The sequence below is a fragment of the Diabrotica virgifera genome, chromosome 4 (assembly GCF_917563875.1).
Source record: "Diabrotica virgifera virgifera chromosome 4, PGI_DIABVI_V3a".
NCBI classification, from domain to species: Eukaryota; Metazoa; Arthropoda; class Insecta; order Coleoptera; family Chrysomelidae; genus Diabrotica; species Diabrotica virgifera.
In genome coordinates, this window is record NC_065446.1 from 178,893,910 (window position 1) to 178,911,366 (window position 17,457).

The following is a 17,457-nucleotide window of genomic DNA, read 5'->3' on the forward strand; positions in this document are numbered from 1 at the left end:
AACCTTGTTCTTTTATGCCACCATATATTCGTCTTAGAATTTTTCGCTCAAAACGTTTGAGCAGTTCTTGATCATTCTGAGTAAGTGACCAAGTTTCTGAGTCATACGGTAGCACTGGTTTTATTAGTGTTTTGTAGACAGTGAATTTAATTTTCTAGGTATTTTTGAGGCCATCTGTCTTCTTAAGCCATAGTAGCACTTATTGGCGAGCACTATTCTTCTTTTAATTTCTTCACTGACATTGTTATCTTTAGTTAGCAGCGAGCCTAAGTATATGAAGGTGTCGACAACTTCCAGTTCTAGGTCGTCAATTATTATTCTTATCGGTATCGGGTTGCTTGACCTAGTACAACACATACAGGGTGAGTTTTTAGTGCGGGATCGGTCGATAACTCCATTATGGTATAAAATATCGAGAAAAGTTATTTAAAAAAATGTAAGCAATGATATTCTCCACGCTTGGAAAATATGTCCATTTCTACAGGGTGATCAGTAACTGCGTGGTATATCAAACTTTTAATTTTTTAAATGGGACACCCTATATATTTTTTCATATTAATATTCTCCTCATAATTCTTGTCCATATAGTTTTGCATTACTATACAGAGTATTTAACAAGTTATGACCATTTTTATTCCGAAATCACTATGAGATTAACACCCTGTATATAAAGAAGTAATTCGTAGACAATAATTTGTTTTATTTTATAAGATAAACAATATACTGTAGTTTTTAAATTAAGTCCAATTCACATCATTGACGAATATTTGTATACAGGGTGAACTACAAAACCAAATTACGATTTTCTCTATTTTTTTAAATGGATCATCCTATATTTTATTTTTCAATATTATTGTATTTAATATACTCTTTCATTTTTATATAGCATTCCCTATATCTAAACTGATTACTTTCCGAGATATTTTTAGTTTTCTTCAAATTTCGGGAATACATTGAATTATTCTAGTAGAAATAAGTTAGTATTGAGTGATAATTAAACAAAATTATTTTTATTAGATAAACAACTAACACAAAATATAAACCATAGCAATATGCAGTGAATATACCAATAAATGTGATATTAAGGAATTATCATATTTATCTAATATACAAGGATGGTAAAATTCCTACAAAACAAACCTTGTATTGTATATAAAAATATAACAAGATTATTTTTATTCAATAAATAACTTACATGAAACATAAATCAAAACAATATACAACTGATGTAACAGTTTTTAGATTGGTAGATCAACAGCATTCTAAGCCAAGAATATTTTAGTAGAACATTCCTTTTTATAAGCACTTTTAAACTATAAAACAAAATTACGATTTTCCCAATTTTTTTTAATAGATCACCCTATATTTTATTTTTTTTGAAATATTGTATTTATGATACTCTTTCATTTTTATATAGCATCTCCTATACCTAAACTTATTAGTTTCTGAGATATTTTTGAGTTTTCTTCATTTGCCGGGAATACATTCAATTCTTATAAATACAAATAACTTAACAAATACGTATTATGTAATAATATAACAAATATTTTCATTCAATAAATAACTAACAAAAAAAAATAAACCATAACAAAATTTAATGAATGTACCAATTAATGTGTTGTTAAGGATATAAGTCTAAAATAAATGTTGAAAATGACCACTTTCAACGTCTATGCAATTTTGTAACCGATATTCAAATGACCGAGCCACATTTCTAACATTTTTGTAAGTCAATATTATTAAAAGCTTCTTTTATTCTATTTTTCATATCATCAAGCGTTGCTGGATGCTTCTGGTATACAAGGTTTTTTATATAGCCCCACTTGAAAAAAATCAATTTTGGAAGAACTGGAGCACCGTCGTATATAAACCTCAACCGTCAAAAAATGTGGACCAATCACATAATCTCTAACAATATCACCTTAAACATTTATAGATCCCCTAGTTTGAGTGTTAACAAAGTAGGGATTTCTTGATGCATGGAATTTAATATGAAAATTATATTATTAATAACTGCGGGTCACAATCTGTAATTAGGAATGTGTTACTTAAAACTTCTTGGCTTAGAATGCTGTTGATATAATAATCTAAAAACTATTAAATTAGTTGTATATTGTTTTGATTTATGTTTTGTGTGAGTTGTTTACTAAATAAAAATAATCTTGTAATTTTATTATACACAAGATACCTATATTTTTTTTGTAGGAATTGTATGATTCTTGTATATTAGGGAAATATAATAATTCCTTAATATCACATTTATTGATACATTCATTGCATATTGCTATGGTTTATATTTTGTGTTAGTTATTTATTGAATAAAAATAATTATGTTTAATATCATTTAATACCAACTTATTTCTACTAGAAAAATTTAATGTATTCCCGAAAGTTGAAGAAAACTAAAAATATCTCCGAAAGTAATAAGTTTAGATATAGGGAATGCTATATAAAAATGAAAGATCATAATAAATACAATATTTTTGAAAAATAAAATATAGGGTGATCCATTTAAAAAAATAGAGAAAATCGTAATTTGGTTTTGTAGTTCACCCTGTATACAAACATTGGTCAATGATTTCAATTGGACTTAATTTAAAAACTGCAGTATATTGTTTATTTTACTACATAAAACAAATTATTGTCTATGAATTACTTCTTTATATACAGGGTGGTAATCTCATAGGGATTTCGAAATCAAAATGGTCATAACTTGTTAAATACTCTGTATAGTAATGTAAAACCCTATATTATATGAACAAGAATTATGAGGGAAATATAAATATGAAAAAATATATAGGGTGTCCCGTTTAAAAAATTATATGTTTGATATACCACGCTGTTATTGATCACCCTGTAGAAATGGACATATTTTGCAAGCGTGGAGAATATCATTGCCTACATTTTTTCTAAATAACTTTTTTCGATATTCTATACCGTAATGGAATTATCGACCGATCCCGCATTAAAAACTCACCCTGTATATTTGGTATTTTGAACATTTATATTTAGCCCCATTCTCTGTACAGATGCTCTTAACGACCGAAATGCTTCAGTCAGAGATTCTTTAGATCTTCGTATGATGTCTATGTCATCTGCGTATCCGACAATTTGTACTGATTTGTTAAAGATAGTACCACTCGTATTAATTTGGGACTCTCGAATTATTTTTTCTAATGCCAGGTTAAATAAGAGACACGATAGTCCATCACCCTGTCTTAGTCATTTTTGCAATGGAAGGGTCTTGAGAAATCGTTCTGAATTTTTACCACGCTCTCTGCTCCTTTGAGCGTAAGTTCAGTTAATTGGACAAGATGAAGCGGTATTTTAAATTCTACCATACCTAGTAGAAGTTTGCCTCTATTAACTGAGTCGTATGCGGCTTTGAAGTCCACGAATATGTGGTGGGTGCAGTTACATTTGACAAAATCTTGTCATGATCTAACTGAACCTGTCGTAGTTGAGACCCTTAATGATATTGCAGAGCCTTAGTTTATATCTACTACCTCTACAAAAGTTTAATGACAAATGTCGAATTCTGATCTGAAAAAAAAATTAATAATTTTTTAGAGACATTAATACCCCAAAAATTTATATAAATTATCTCTAAAATACCACTAAGGGTTGCAGCTACGAGAGATTCAGTTGGATCGGACAAGGTTTTGTCAAATGCAGCTGGAACAAAAACTGTTGCACAAACAGATGCAAGTGCAAAAGGCAATGGTACTCCGCAATTCTAAGTGCCACCAAAACACTGCATGGAAAAATAAATAATAATTTTTATAACTGAGGTATAATTATTATTGCTTTTATAAAAAACACTGATTATTTTTTATAATATGATTTTTGTATTACCAATAGATCATTAGTTTTAACGACGAATCATTATCGTTTTAATAGAAATTATTATTTTCCAATTAAAGAATATTTTATTCAGTTTATCTATTCATTTTGGCTTTGCAAGTACACTATAATGTTTATACTAGACCTACTAGTAGTGGGTCCTGCAGTTTTCGTATTAATATCAGGATAAACTAGTTTGGCCTAGGCCAAACTAATTTGTCCTGAAATCGGGTTTGGCCGGTAACATATACACACCCTTATACCTTGTCCTCCCTACGTGGTGTCTCAAACTTAACATAAGAAAAACATTTCCTTTCTTCCACCTGGTATGAGCTCAAAAGGGAAGTTTAAGTAAACCTTTTCCCAACAGTGAAAATACCAAAGAAAAAATCTATAATAATAAAAAAATTAACCGAATCCGTGAATCAGTTTACGAGGATATCAACTATCAAAATGATCAAAATTATTTGGTGGTGCAAAACTTTTGTTTGTGGTAAATTTATATTAATTACACTTGTTTTTAAATAAAAAATATGTTTCTTATGTCTAGTGAGGTATGAAACATATATATTCAAAATATAGGAAAGGAAAGGTCACAAACCATTAAAAAGTGAAATGTTCAGCATTTGGGTAATATTATTTGGAGAGGTAAGGTATATTTTAAAGTTTTACTTGCAGCGCTAATAACCTAGGATAGCTGAATCTATGATTCAAACAGCTATTAACATTGAGACAGAGGAAGAAGAAAAACTCATCATTTGTTTGCATAAATATCGAGTAGATGATATTTGGAACAGTTTTTTAAATGGAATTCTTCTTCCTACTATTTCAACATAGTGTTTATCAATAGCTTAGCGTTTATGTATGTTACCTGACCAAATTTTTCTTGGGCGTCCTATTGCCATTTCTCACTTCATTGGTCAATATCACTTTTGGTCGTATTTATGCTATAAAAAATATAATTCTTACAATGTGATAATAGAAATTGGAAGAATGAGAACTATATTTTTATTATGCTTTTATGTTGGATAGGAAACAAGAATTTGAGATAATAAAACAAGGCAAATAACCTAAGTTTAAACTTATCTAGGTTGGGGGGAGGTGTACGTGAGCTACGTATTGTGAAAATGCAAGAATTGCGTAAATTAAACAGCAGATTCAACTAAACATATCTATTAAAACGACATAAAACATATACAGTGTAGCAATTTGAAAAGATACCACCCTTTATAATTTGGTCCCTATAGAAAAATTAAAAATATGCAAAACACGTCAAATTTATTTGTGAGGAGGACATTTTGTAGACCAGTTTTGAACTACATTACATCAACCCTCTAACGGGAGCGGACACAACCCCCAAAATCTTTAATGGAAAAGAGGATTGAGTGATATCTAAAGGGCGGATTATATGTATGAAAATGTATGAAAATATGTACATATTGTAAAGATTTTTAAAAATATATGTAAGCATTCGTCGAAAATATGTAATAATAAATTAAAGCAATAATTATATAAAAATGAGTTAAAAACAAATAACATTAATACTCAGCAACTTTACACTCAACGAAAAAGGTACGTAATATAAATAAAAATGTTAATTCAGACAACAAAAGCAATACTTAACATTTGTCCAATTCTTGGTTTTATTGGAACAACAAAGCGATGTTCATCAATTCATTATTTTCGTTAGTTGATCCAATATATTACGTTTATTGAATGGATTAACATCCATTTATTAATATTACGAACACTGTTCACTGAGCAAACGAACACTATTCATTGAAACAACAACGTCGTTAATTGACCGACGAAGACTATTCGTTGTGTCAATAACAGTGTTATATCTCCTAACGTATTTCGTTTATTTCTACAATTATTTTCGTTTATTCTGACAATTAATTCCGTTCATTCCCACAATAAATACGGTTATTCTTACAAGCAATTCTATTCATCCCTACAATCAGTTTCGTTCATTCCTACTATGAACGTACTTTATATTGATAATTACTGAATGCATTAGCTCAATGTATGATATTAATTGATTAATAATAATTTTGTAAATCCCCTTTTTTGTCCTAAACCTAATGGACTTTACACTGTGTGATTTCTCATATGATTTCACTTACACAGTGCGCCGGAAAAAGTGTTGCCCCCTTATTAACTTCTTTATTTTTAGTACATAAGCAAAACGCTCGGGCAGGTCGATTTTTAAAATAATCAAAGTAATCAAACTTTACGCGATCCCTCTTCAGGTGACAGCCACAACTTTGGTTTTTTTTAATGGGAAAGATCATCATGTGACAGCTCATTTAAAAGCGTTTGAAATAGTGATTCCAAAAATGTATAACACTTTAATCCTTTTGGAGAGCGCATATGCAAAATTTCGATCGAATTCTTTTTAAACGTATTCATTTTTTTTGGAATCCTGAGAAAACTAATAAATATTTTTGAAAAATTTAAACGCCGAATAAAAGATTACATTATTACCGATGGCTGAAAGTCCCTTAGAATAAACAAAAAGTTTCTTTTGAATGGTATATTTGAAATTAAAAATCATACTAAATTTTCTCTTTTTCACCCCTGTGACTTATTAAAATAATCATTATAGAAGTTCTCAGGGACTTCAGACCCTCGATAATACTGTAATATTTTATTCTGCGTTTAAATTTTTCAAAAATACTAATTAGTTTTCTCAGGATTCGAAAAAAATTAATACGATATTAGACACACGAAAACTTCCTTCCAGTACGGACTACACTTGGAAACGAAATGAAATTATTCGGCACTTCGGCAGAGGTAACAGCATTGTGTAACAAGGAACGATAAGGAAAAGCCGTTACATTTCAAATGGTCAAGCAAAACATTTATTGTTTCAACAACTTCGTTTATTGTTACCATGAACGCATTGATTGTGGTTATTAAACGCAGTAGTAGATTGATTAATGCATTCGTTGTCACAACAATCAGTTTACATCTATGAAATAATCAAATATTACTCTATATTAACAACATTTGTACATTGTTTTAATTAAATCTGTACATTGTCACGATAAACCAAGTTAATTGCTTATCATCTACGAAATCAAGAAAGTGCTTTGCTGTCAGAATTACCAATATTTATTAAATATACGAAACTAACTTATTGTCTGAATAAATTGAGTGTTATTGATTAATGTGCTCTAGTTATTTTCACAATTATTATTCAATCATTGTGACAATAACTAAATACATTGATCAATGTCTAAAAGTTCGTTGAAACAAAAAATTAAATTGGTGTTACAAAGAAATACTATTCAATAATCACTGTTAATCAATATTACGAACTAAATTTTCTTGAGTGTATTTTTACATTTTTTCTATGGTAAAGGTTTGTCTTTTATCAGAAAACATGTTGTGTTTATACAACAACTTTATATGTATAAAGAGAAGCTTCGCTCCACATCTACTGAGGTAATAGGGTCATATTTTAATTGTTTCAACAGGTTTCCATCAATACACGTTTCTATATCAAAATGGCATCTAAAAATGTATATTCTGAATATGAAAATGACATATTCTGAATAATTTTGAAGCCTTCATTATTTTCTAAAACCTGCTTAAGCTTCCCCAAAACTTTTGTACCAATGTCGCCTTTTACTTTTTGGCATTCCTTCTGAAAATTTTCAATAAGTTTCAGAGAATCAACTAGAAGTTTGGACTTCTTTTCTAGTAACGTAATTGGTTCCGTAATTCGTTTTAATAAATATCAGACTTTTATGCACCTCTTTATTATCGAAAACTGCTTTTGATGATATGACAGCCTGTGAAGAGTCTGATATGTCGTTTTTTACATCCTTTATTCTATCATAATTTTCAGCGTAAAAAATAGCTCCACTTAGCCAAGTCCCCCATCGAGTTTATACAGGTTGGGGGGGAGGGTAGCGGTACGTCGCGAAGCCTCTCTTTGCATACTTGAACTCGCAAAGGAGCCTTAAGGAACACCTTCTTTACATTACTAATTGATTCGTTCACAAGAGGAAATTGGACTCTGATAATATGTGCAACTCTGTTAACTCCATGAGCTAAACAAGTAGATAATATGAAAAAGATTCTGATAAAATATTTTTAAATTTTGCCCCACCTTAACCATAGTGGGGCAACATTCGATAAGAAAATCCCAAATTTATTTAATGGAATGGCATCTGGCAAAAAGAAGTTTGTCAAAGTGTCTTGAATGCATCGTGTAACGGTCAAATTGTTGGCTTTTTCAAGTTGTTTTGATTAAAAATGAGTTTCCTGGACCATGTTCCTCTAGTGCGCCAATTAGCAAATGAACAATATATCTTCTACAGGCGTCTGTAGTTTTGTCCACAATAACATACAAGTAATTATCAGGTATGACTTCCCATATTTGGATTATTGTTGATTTATATTTAGAGTCGACACTTGATTCCCTCAATGTGGACGGGACATTAAACTTGCAATATTTTCCAAAATCGATCTTAGACGATCTTAGTTATTCAATTTTTTTTAATGGAATATTAGAAGCATTGCCTTGCACATATCGATCTTCAGCGTTTGTCATCGGATCGGCCACGATTCGTTTCGGGAGCTGAAGTCTATTCAAAGTAAAGTGGAACCCCGATAAGTCGGCCCCCGATAACCCGGAAGTCCGACTAACCCGGACCGATTTTTATCAGACAAACATTTCAACAATAAAAATGTATGTAATATAATATTTGAGAGATAATGGGTATTTGTGTAGTTTGAACTACATATACGAAAGTAAAAATGACTCATGGCACACGACGTTCATTGTCGTGTTATCGGAAACAACAGGCACCTGTAGTATCCTTTATTTATTTCAAACTGTCTTAGCATTGTTTACAAAAAAACTAAAAGACTATTAAAAAATTATTTTTAAACAATGGTCTTAGCCTTCACTGTTATTAAATAACATAACATCGTTGCGATTGAGACCGTATTGTGTGTAGTACAGTCGTATTGTTCGCTTCCGGTCTGTAATCATTCGTAAATCTATTCAGATTTTGTGTTTGCGTGTTTTTTGTCTACGTAATGGCAACAAAACGTAAAAATGTTGTAGTGACAATGAAAAAGAAACTAGAAGCATTAGGTAGAATTGATAAAGGCGTAATTGATACGTAATTTAGATGTGTACTGGGCATATATATTTCATGTTATTTCAATTATAACCGAGTTTATCCGTAAGTATACCGTATTTGATTAATTTTTACCATTTTCTCCGGCTAACCCGGATTTTCGATAACCCAAATCTACCGCGGTCCCGATTATTCCGAGTTAACGAGGTTCCAGTGTATAAATGAAAAATAAATAATAGTCCATTTTATGATTATTTCTGGTTAATGCCAGGTCCCACATCCAAGTCGGTCAACTCAATTTGCTTAAATTAAGAATTTTTAACAGCTCAGGTAAATAGTACATAGAAATAAACGGACAGGCCCTGCATAATTACATCTTAATGGTTTTCGGGTTTTCCATCGCAGAGTAAAGTGACGAAAATATGTAAATATATTTAGGTATTTACCACTAAAATATTAATTTTTTTTTTCAAAAAATCTATAAATATGTAATATATGTAAAAATATGTAACTTACATATAATTCACGCCATAGCTGATATCTCATTTTAAAGATCGTTCAACCACCTTTTCCAAAATACCACATACATTATATTTCTTTTTAGGACTTTTGAAAAAATCAAGTGAAACCGTAAAGATATTAAGTAGGAATCGAGTTTAGAACTCAAAAATATTTATTGGAATATTTTTGGAAAAATCAAGTAAAACCGTAAAGATATTAGGTATCGAGTTCAGAACTCCAAAAATCTTTTTTTTTTGTCACCGTCTAGAATTAATTTAAAACCTATTTAAAAATCGTCCCTATTTAAAAACTAAAAATATGCAAAAAATACGTCAAATTTATTTGTGAGAGGGACATTTTGTAGAACAATTTTCAAGTAAATTACATCAACCCTCTAGCGGGAGCGGACACAACCCCCAAAATCTTTAATGGGCGGAGGTCGTTCAACCTCCTTTTCAAAAATAGCATACACATTATATTTCTGTTTAGTACTTTTGGAAAAATCAAGTGAAAACGTAAAGATATAAAGTAAGTATCAAGTTCATAACTCCAAAATTATTTTGGGAGTATTGAACTCCAAATTGATTTTTTTAGTATTGGAGTATTTTGAGTATTTTTGGAGTACCTATTTTTGGAAATATCAAATAACACCGTAAATTAAGTATCGAGTTCAGAACTCCAAAAATCTTTTGTCAAGAATGTCCCCCTGGCCGTGAACGAATGGATATTTAGTATGCTCTCCAATAGAGCAATAAATGTAGAAGCCGTTTCGATTAGTGGCATGGTTACGAGGGGATATCCACAGGGGGAGGGGTGATATCACCAATCCTCTGGAACATAGTTTTAGATACCCTGGTTGACCAACTCAACAAGAACGGTTTCTACACGATAGACTATGCAGACGACATAACCGTCTTGTAAAGCGGTAAGTTTGAGAACACACTATGTATGTGAGAGATTACAAGTTGCACTCAGACTAATAGAAACATGGTGTAAAGAACACTCACTGTCTATAAATCCAAAGAACACAAAGATGGTCCTCTTCACCAGAAAAAGAAAGATCACGGGCTTAATACCTCCTAGGATTCTAAACTTCTCTGAAGAAGTGAAATACCTTGGTATTACCCTTGCCAGGAAGTTAATATGGAACGCTCACTTAAATAGTAGAGATAAAAGAGCATGTACCTATTGCCTATGAACAGTGTCATCGAACGGTCGGACACACTTGGGGCTGGGGCCTTTCATTAGGCCAATACTAACATAAGGAGCTATTGTTTGGGTACCAAAAGTGGTACAGGCAACAGCGATCAACAAACTAAACCTTATTCAGCGGATGGCTTGCCTAAATATAATAGGTGCCAGCACCGACTGCTGCAATTGAGTTGATCATTGTCATATCACCCTTTTAGACATATATATCAAAGAGGTGATGCTGATGACGATGATGCGATTCCGCTCAGCGGGTGTAAACCTAAAGGACATCGCACACATCTTCCACTTCCACTTCGTTTTTTTGGCTTGCATACAAGTGCATCTGCCAGCACATTTCTTTCGTGTTGCAGTTAGTCTTGCTCTTAGCAATACTGCAGCACTCTAAAAACAAACAAGAAGATTTTGCGCTTTTTTTTGACATGATAAGGTTATGTTTCGGCTAACGGATTTTAGTATTTTATTTCCTGTTTCTTTATTCCTAAATATTAAAATCATTGCTTTAGGTGTTCATAATATATATAATACAAATTTATATGTATAGAAATAAACCTTGTGGTGAGAGATGTTAGTTTAAACAAATAGAACAACATAGGGATAAAACTCTTCTCGCTCCGGGGTAACGGCAGAGCTTTCACAACCCGAAATGTTACCTCGGTTAGACTAGAACCCAGGAAAGGATAGGATAAAGAAATATGGGACAATTGAGTTTGTATTTCACAAATTGACCTTGTTAATATTTAAATGAGTAATAATTAATTTTAGTTGATCAAAAGTTAGATTGCAAAGAATATCTTGTATATTGAAACTAACAGGGACTCCTAGTTTTTTTAGTTCATCTCTAAGATCAAACTGTGTACCTTTTCTTATGGGACATTGCAAAAGAATATGGTCTATATCCTCCTCTGTTCCACATTCAGAAAATGGATGATCTTTTATTTTTAGTCGATATAGATGTGAACCTGTGCAATAGTGCCCTGTCCTCATCCTTATTATATTAGTCAGGTGTCTTCGGTCTATATAGGGAAATTTTTTAAACCAGGGTTTATCTGGAAATGCGGGTTGAATTCCAGAATACCATCTCCCTTTAGTTTGTGTCTGTGATTTCCAGCATATGTCATGTTCCCTCCTTATTTTACTTTTCAGTATTGGCCAGACATCTGTGTAGTTTATTTTCATACTTTGTGGGACATTAAGTGCTCTCCCAATATTTGCCAACTTATCAGCATATTCATTTCCCTCTATTCCTGAATGACCGGGGATCCAGCACAATTTATATTTTTTGTTATCCGAGTTTGCCTCTACTAATAGCTGTTTCGTTTCTAATGTGGTATGATCATTATTTGCATTTATGCCAACTTCTGTTAGTTTCTGTATAGCACTTCTGGAATCGCTAAAGACAATACAATCAGTAATACCTCGATTCAGACATTCCTTTACTCCCTTGCCACACATCTTATGGAAAATATAATGTCACTCAAATTCAATAAAATTTATACGAATAGATGCGTTTTAAATTAACGGTCAAATCTTATCATTGCGCCAACTCTATATTTTCAATAATAAGAGCAGAAATTGATGTAAATAAATCTGAAATCAAATGGGTACGTACATAAGTTAGAGAGAGAAAAAATATTTTAAAATACCCAAATTGTCGGTACTCCATAAATCAGCGCATTAGTTAACTAATCCGCTTAGACCCAGCGGGGTTTAAGCTCTTCTGAATAGCACCCAGAGCAATAGTAATTGTAACTGACAGTTTTACTGACTCCAAAAATGTGATTTCGATAAACTTTAATTGGAATTTGCGCCGTAATTAATCATAATTAAGAGTTGGCGCAATGATAAGATTTAACCGTTAATTTAAATCGAATCTATTCGTATAAATTTTATTGAAATTGAGTGACATTATATTTTCCATAAGATGTGTGCGATGTCCTTTAGGAATGAGACAATTGAGATGTCGTTTCTGGCGGGGTGAGCTGGAGGCACTGCCCCTGTTACATGCAGGCCATGGAGGCGACTCGATTTGTCTTCGACAAACCCTACAAAATCGAAACAAGACAACATTGGGAGTCAAACTTGCCAAATGCATATTGCATCTACACCGATGGCTCCAAAATGGAAGAAGGCTCAGGATGCGGGATATACTTCAGATCTCTCAACCTTAGTATAAAATGGGTTATGGGCAAAAATGCCAGCGTAATTTAGATTGAACTGGCTAGACGGAAAAGAGATAACCCGTAAAGGTATAGCCGGCAAAAGCATAATAATCTGCACAGATAGCAGACAAGCGCTACTAACCCTGAATAGACCACGTGTCATATCGGGGCTAAATAGTAAGCTAGTAATGAAGTGTGATGAGTCACTAGCCCAAGCTTCAGATGGTAACAACATGATCCTGAGGTGGGTTAAAGGACACAATGGAAACAAAGGCAGTCCCATTGCTGACCAGCAAACTTGGAAGGCAGCAGACCTATAAGACTCTTAGGACTTGGTGATCTTTTTGGCTGGTCAACTGCAACAATCGCGGAAATTTCCAAATGTCACTCCCACACGCAAACCGTGAAAAGATGGGAAGAATGGCCAGGATGTAGACTTGCCAAGGTAACACTAAGGAACATTGGGAAGTCAGCATCAGAATAGTACTTGAGAATGACCAGGAAAAACCTACACTTGACAGTTGGTTTTTTAACTGACGATTGTCAACTAAGCAAACACCTTCACACACTGAGGCTAGTAGATAAACCTCTGTGCAGGAAGTGTGAAAGAGATGACGAAACTGTGGAACATTGTTATGTACACTTGCCGACATAGGGGAGATGTCTCCTGTTGATTTGTTCACCTTCCTGGAAATGGCAGGATGGACAATGAGCTAAGGACGACAACCCCTTGGGAGGATGCACAATGGGTCGATTGTGCTATGGGACTTGACTGGACCTTCCGACTCTACAGATACAGATCGTCCAATTATTCCAGTAATATTCAAAAGCTGTAAGATCGGTAACACTATAGTGACAATCGGCGAGCTGGAATGAAAAATAGACCGTTTCATTCCAGGCAATCAGAGGATTTTTTTCTGTATTTCTAACTCTAAATTAACAGACTACAATTGCATAATCCATTGTTTTGGTTGTATTTTTTATGTAATTATATTTTTAATTTGTTTTTTTATATTCTTAATTGTTTTTCTTTTTAGTTTCACATCTTTTTAGTTTATTTAGAATGCTCTATAATTCACTTAACCTACTTTGCAATACGTCAAACGACATTCATTGATCTTGACAGCATGTGAAATATTTAGGTACAATTTGTCATAATTATCAAAGTCGCCATCATCCCACTCAAAATGCTTTAAAATAAGGCATTTAGAACACAAAATTCATTAGTACCCATTCGCAGATGTTAATAAAAGTAGTGACACTAACAGGAGAGGAACGCATGCTCGATGTAGAGCCTTTCGATAAAATATTAACAGTTAAGGAGAAACTAGAAGAAAAAGAAGGCATTCCACCTTCTCAACAAAGACTGGTGTTTCAGGGAAAACAACTAAAAGATGATAAGACCATATCTAGTTATAAATTGAAGGGAGGCACAGTACTGCATTTGGTAGTTGCGTTAAGAGGTGGTATAGAAAACCAGTGATATTAACATGATTTAAATTTGGTAATATATAAAACACTTAACTTTTTTTATGTTTTTGTTTGATTTCTTAAGTGAAAGGAGAAGAAATATCTGCACATGCAATATGTAAGCAAAACTTGGTAAGTATTAATGAACACAGTAACTTACAACCTTCATTGAATTACACAACATTACAAAAAAGATTTTTTCTTTGTCTTTTGATTCCTTTTTTGATTTTCCCTTTCATCCCATTTGTGGTAATACTTCAAATCGGTTTTAGTTTTTTTGGAAATAAATTTTTTTGTATATTATGTAGCTAGGTATACCTATGTGAGTACCATTAACACTAGAAAGTCTGGCTTAACATACCTACCTAGAAAGCCCAAAGGGATCATTTTGGCCCCACGTTCTTTAATCAATTAAAACTCAGTTTAAAAAAATTAAATCTACTCTAGACGATAGAATCTGATTTTATTTTTTACTTTCATTGCTTATCACATTCGCTGCCTGTCAAAAACATTCGGAACACCATACAGTTTGCAGTTTTTGATATTTGCCACACATTGCCTTGTTACAGCCGTGGCAATAATTGGAAGTATGATTTCCTTTACAAAATATTTTTAACTGATATTTTTTTCATTTTTGGATAGTAACAGTGATAGTTGTTGGTAGACCTGGTGTTGCTAGGCGTAGTTCCAGATTTCGGGAGGCAAGGTATGGTATGGGGCCCATAATTCTTCACACAGCCGAAGAATAAACTTACGAAGACTTTCAATTACTTCTTTATAAATAATCCATGCATTTATTGCTTCCAAGTCAAGAGTATTATAAAACACGTACATTGGCCATCGTCTTGAAGTTACTTTTGTAGTATAAAGACGCGTCATTTGGTCCTCTACACCAACAATTGTATCTTTGTGTTCACCAACAATTTTATCTTTATTACGTAGATGATCAGTACCAGTATAAGGGTAACTAACCATTTACAATAAACATACATAAATATAATTTTACCCATCCGACAGGAATTTGAAAGAAAGGCTCGTCGAATTTTCCAGAAAACGATAATAACTTACACAGGGCCAATTTGGCCCCTTTAGACTTCTATGGTAGATTTGTTCGAAAAACCATTTAATAAATTTAGTAAACAATATTTTTTGTGTTGTATCAAAATATTAAAAGTTATAAAATAAGAAATTATTATTGCCTCAAATAAAAAAAACTACAATAACTTCAAATGGCAACAGGGGCCAAATTGGCCCCTCCGACTTTTTAGTGTTAATACCAAAATTAAAGATCAATGAATCAAAACAAATATTAACAAGGAAAGAAAAAGAAAAAAAAACATAGATAAATTGAAAACACAAGAAACAACAATATACTGAAAAATTGGGCCGGAACTGAAAAGATACAACAACCAGGATATAGAAAAGGAATAGAACAACATAAAAAACAGAATAATAGACACTGCAGAACTAATAATAAAGAAAAAAACGAAAGGATGGTTTGATGAAGAATGACACAAAAAAAGTCAAATTAAAAACATTGTGACGAATAATGCTCGATGCCTTTCGATAAAATCTTAACAGTTAAGGAGAAACTAGAAGAAAAAGAAGGCATTCCACCTTCGTAACAAAGACTGGTGTTTCAAGGAAAACAACTAAAAGATAATAAGACCATATCTAGTTATAAATTGAAGGGAGGTACAATACTGCATTTGGTAGTTGCGTTAAGAGGTGGTATAGAAAACCAGTGATAATAACATGATTTAAATTTGGTAATATGTATATAAAACACTTAACTTTTTTATGTTTGTGTTTGATTTCTTAAGTAAAAGTAGAAGAAATACCTGCACATGTACTTAATATGTAAGCAAAACATAGTAATTATTAATGAACAAAGCAACTTACAACATTCAATGAATTACCTACATATTACAATAATAATTTTTTTTTCTTTGTCTTTGGATTCCTTTTTTCATTTTTCCTTTCATCTCTTTTGTGGTAATAGTTCAAATCGGTATTAGTTTTTATGGAAATATTTTTTTGTATATTACGTAGGTATACCTAGGTGTGTAACATTAATACCAAAAGTAAAGATGAAAAAAATCAAAACAAATAATAACAATTTTAACTATTTAGAATGGGAAATAAGCCACAATATTATTAAAAAATGATTTTTATTAACGTTTCGACGCCCAAATCTAAATAATGAATTTTATAAACAAAATTTTGGTCTAGCAATGGGCTCCTCTTTATCTCCATTATTGGCTAATATATTTATGGAGGATTTCGAAACTAATATCATTTCTAAACAAAATTTAAAACCCACTGTATGGTGGAGATATGTAGATGATGTGTTTTCAATATGGCCTCATAGATCAGAATTGTTGGATACATTCCTGAATATTATAAACGATCAAGAAGAGACAATAAAATTTACAATGGAAAAGGAATATAATAACACCCTGCCTTTCCTCGATGTTTTAGTCTCAAAGAAGGATACTGGATATGAGACTCAAGTGTACAGAAAACCAACACATACCAACAGATATCTCAATTACAAATCAAATCACAACATCAACGTTAAAAAGGGAATCATAAAATCCTTATAGAGCCAAAATTACTTGTTCTAACGAAAATTCATTTTTAGAAGAAAAACAATTCTTAACATCTGTTTTATTAAAAAATGATTATCCTTTATCGTTTATAAATAAGGAATTGTCAAGATTGGATCGAATGGAACAGAACAACATAGAACAGGATCCTACAACATTCACAAGAAATAATACGAGGAAAATATCAATACCATACATAAAAGGACTATCCGAGAAACTTAAAATAATAGGAAATAAATTCAACATTTCAACAACATTCAAAACAACCAACACATTGAGATCTATTCTATCTAAAACTAAACCTAACAATGAACAAGAAAGGACAAAGAATTGTATTTATAAAATACCTTGTGAATGCGAACAGTTTTATATAGGTGAAACATCAAGACCATTAAACGTTAGAATAAGTGAACATCAATCTTATACTAAAAATAGAGAATTTGATAGATCTCAAATATGTCAACACGCATGGGATAATGAACATAGAGTTCAGTGGAGAGATTCAAGTATAGTCCTGAAAGAAACAGATAGTAAAAAGAGAAAAATCAAAGAACCGGCTCTAAT

At 32.0% G+C, this 17,457-nt stretch overlaps 2 protein-coding genes across 2 annotated transcripts in view; one reads left to right on the forward strand and one right to left on the reverse strand.

Annotated features, from left to right (window-relative positions):
• Positions 1–17,457, reverse strand: part of LOC114333468 (N-acylneuraminate-9-phosphatase) — a 137,768-nt gene that overhangs the window by 26,999 nt on the left and 93,312 nt on the right. The gene's annotated exons all lie outside the window — the stretch shown is intronic.
• LOC114333469 (NEDD8-like) lies at positions 13,926–14,345 on the forward strand. Its single transcript, XM_028283350.2, has one exon. It carries the CDS (start codon positions 14,055–14,057, stop codon positions 14,295–14,297), a length of 243 nt encoding a protein of 80 aa, XP_028139151.1. The 5' UTR covers positions 13,926–14,054; the 3' UTR covers positions 14,298–14,345.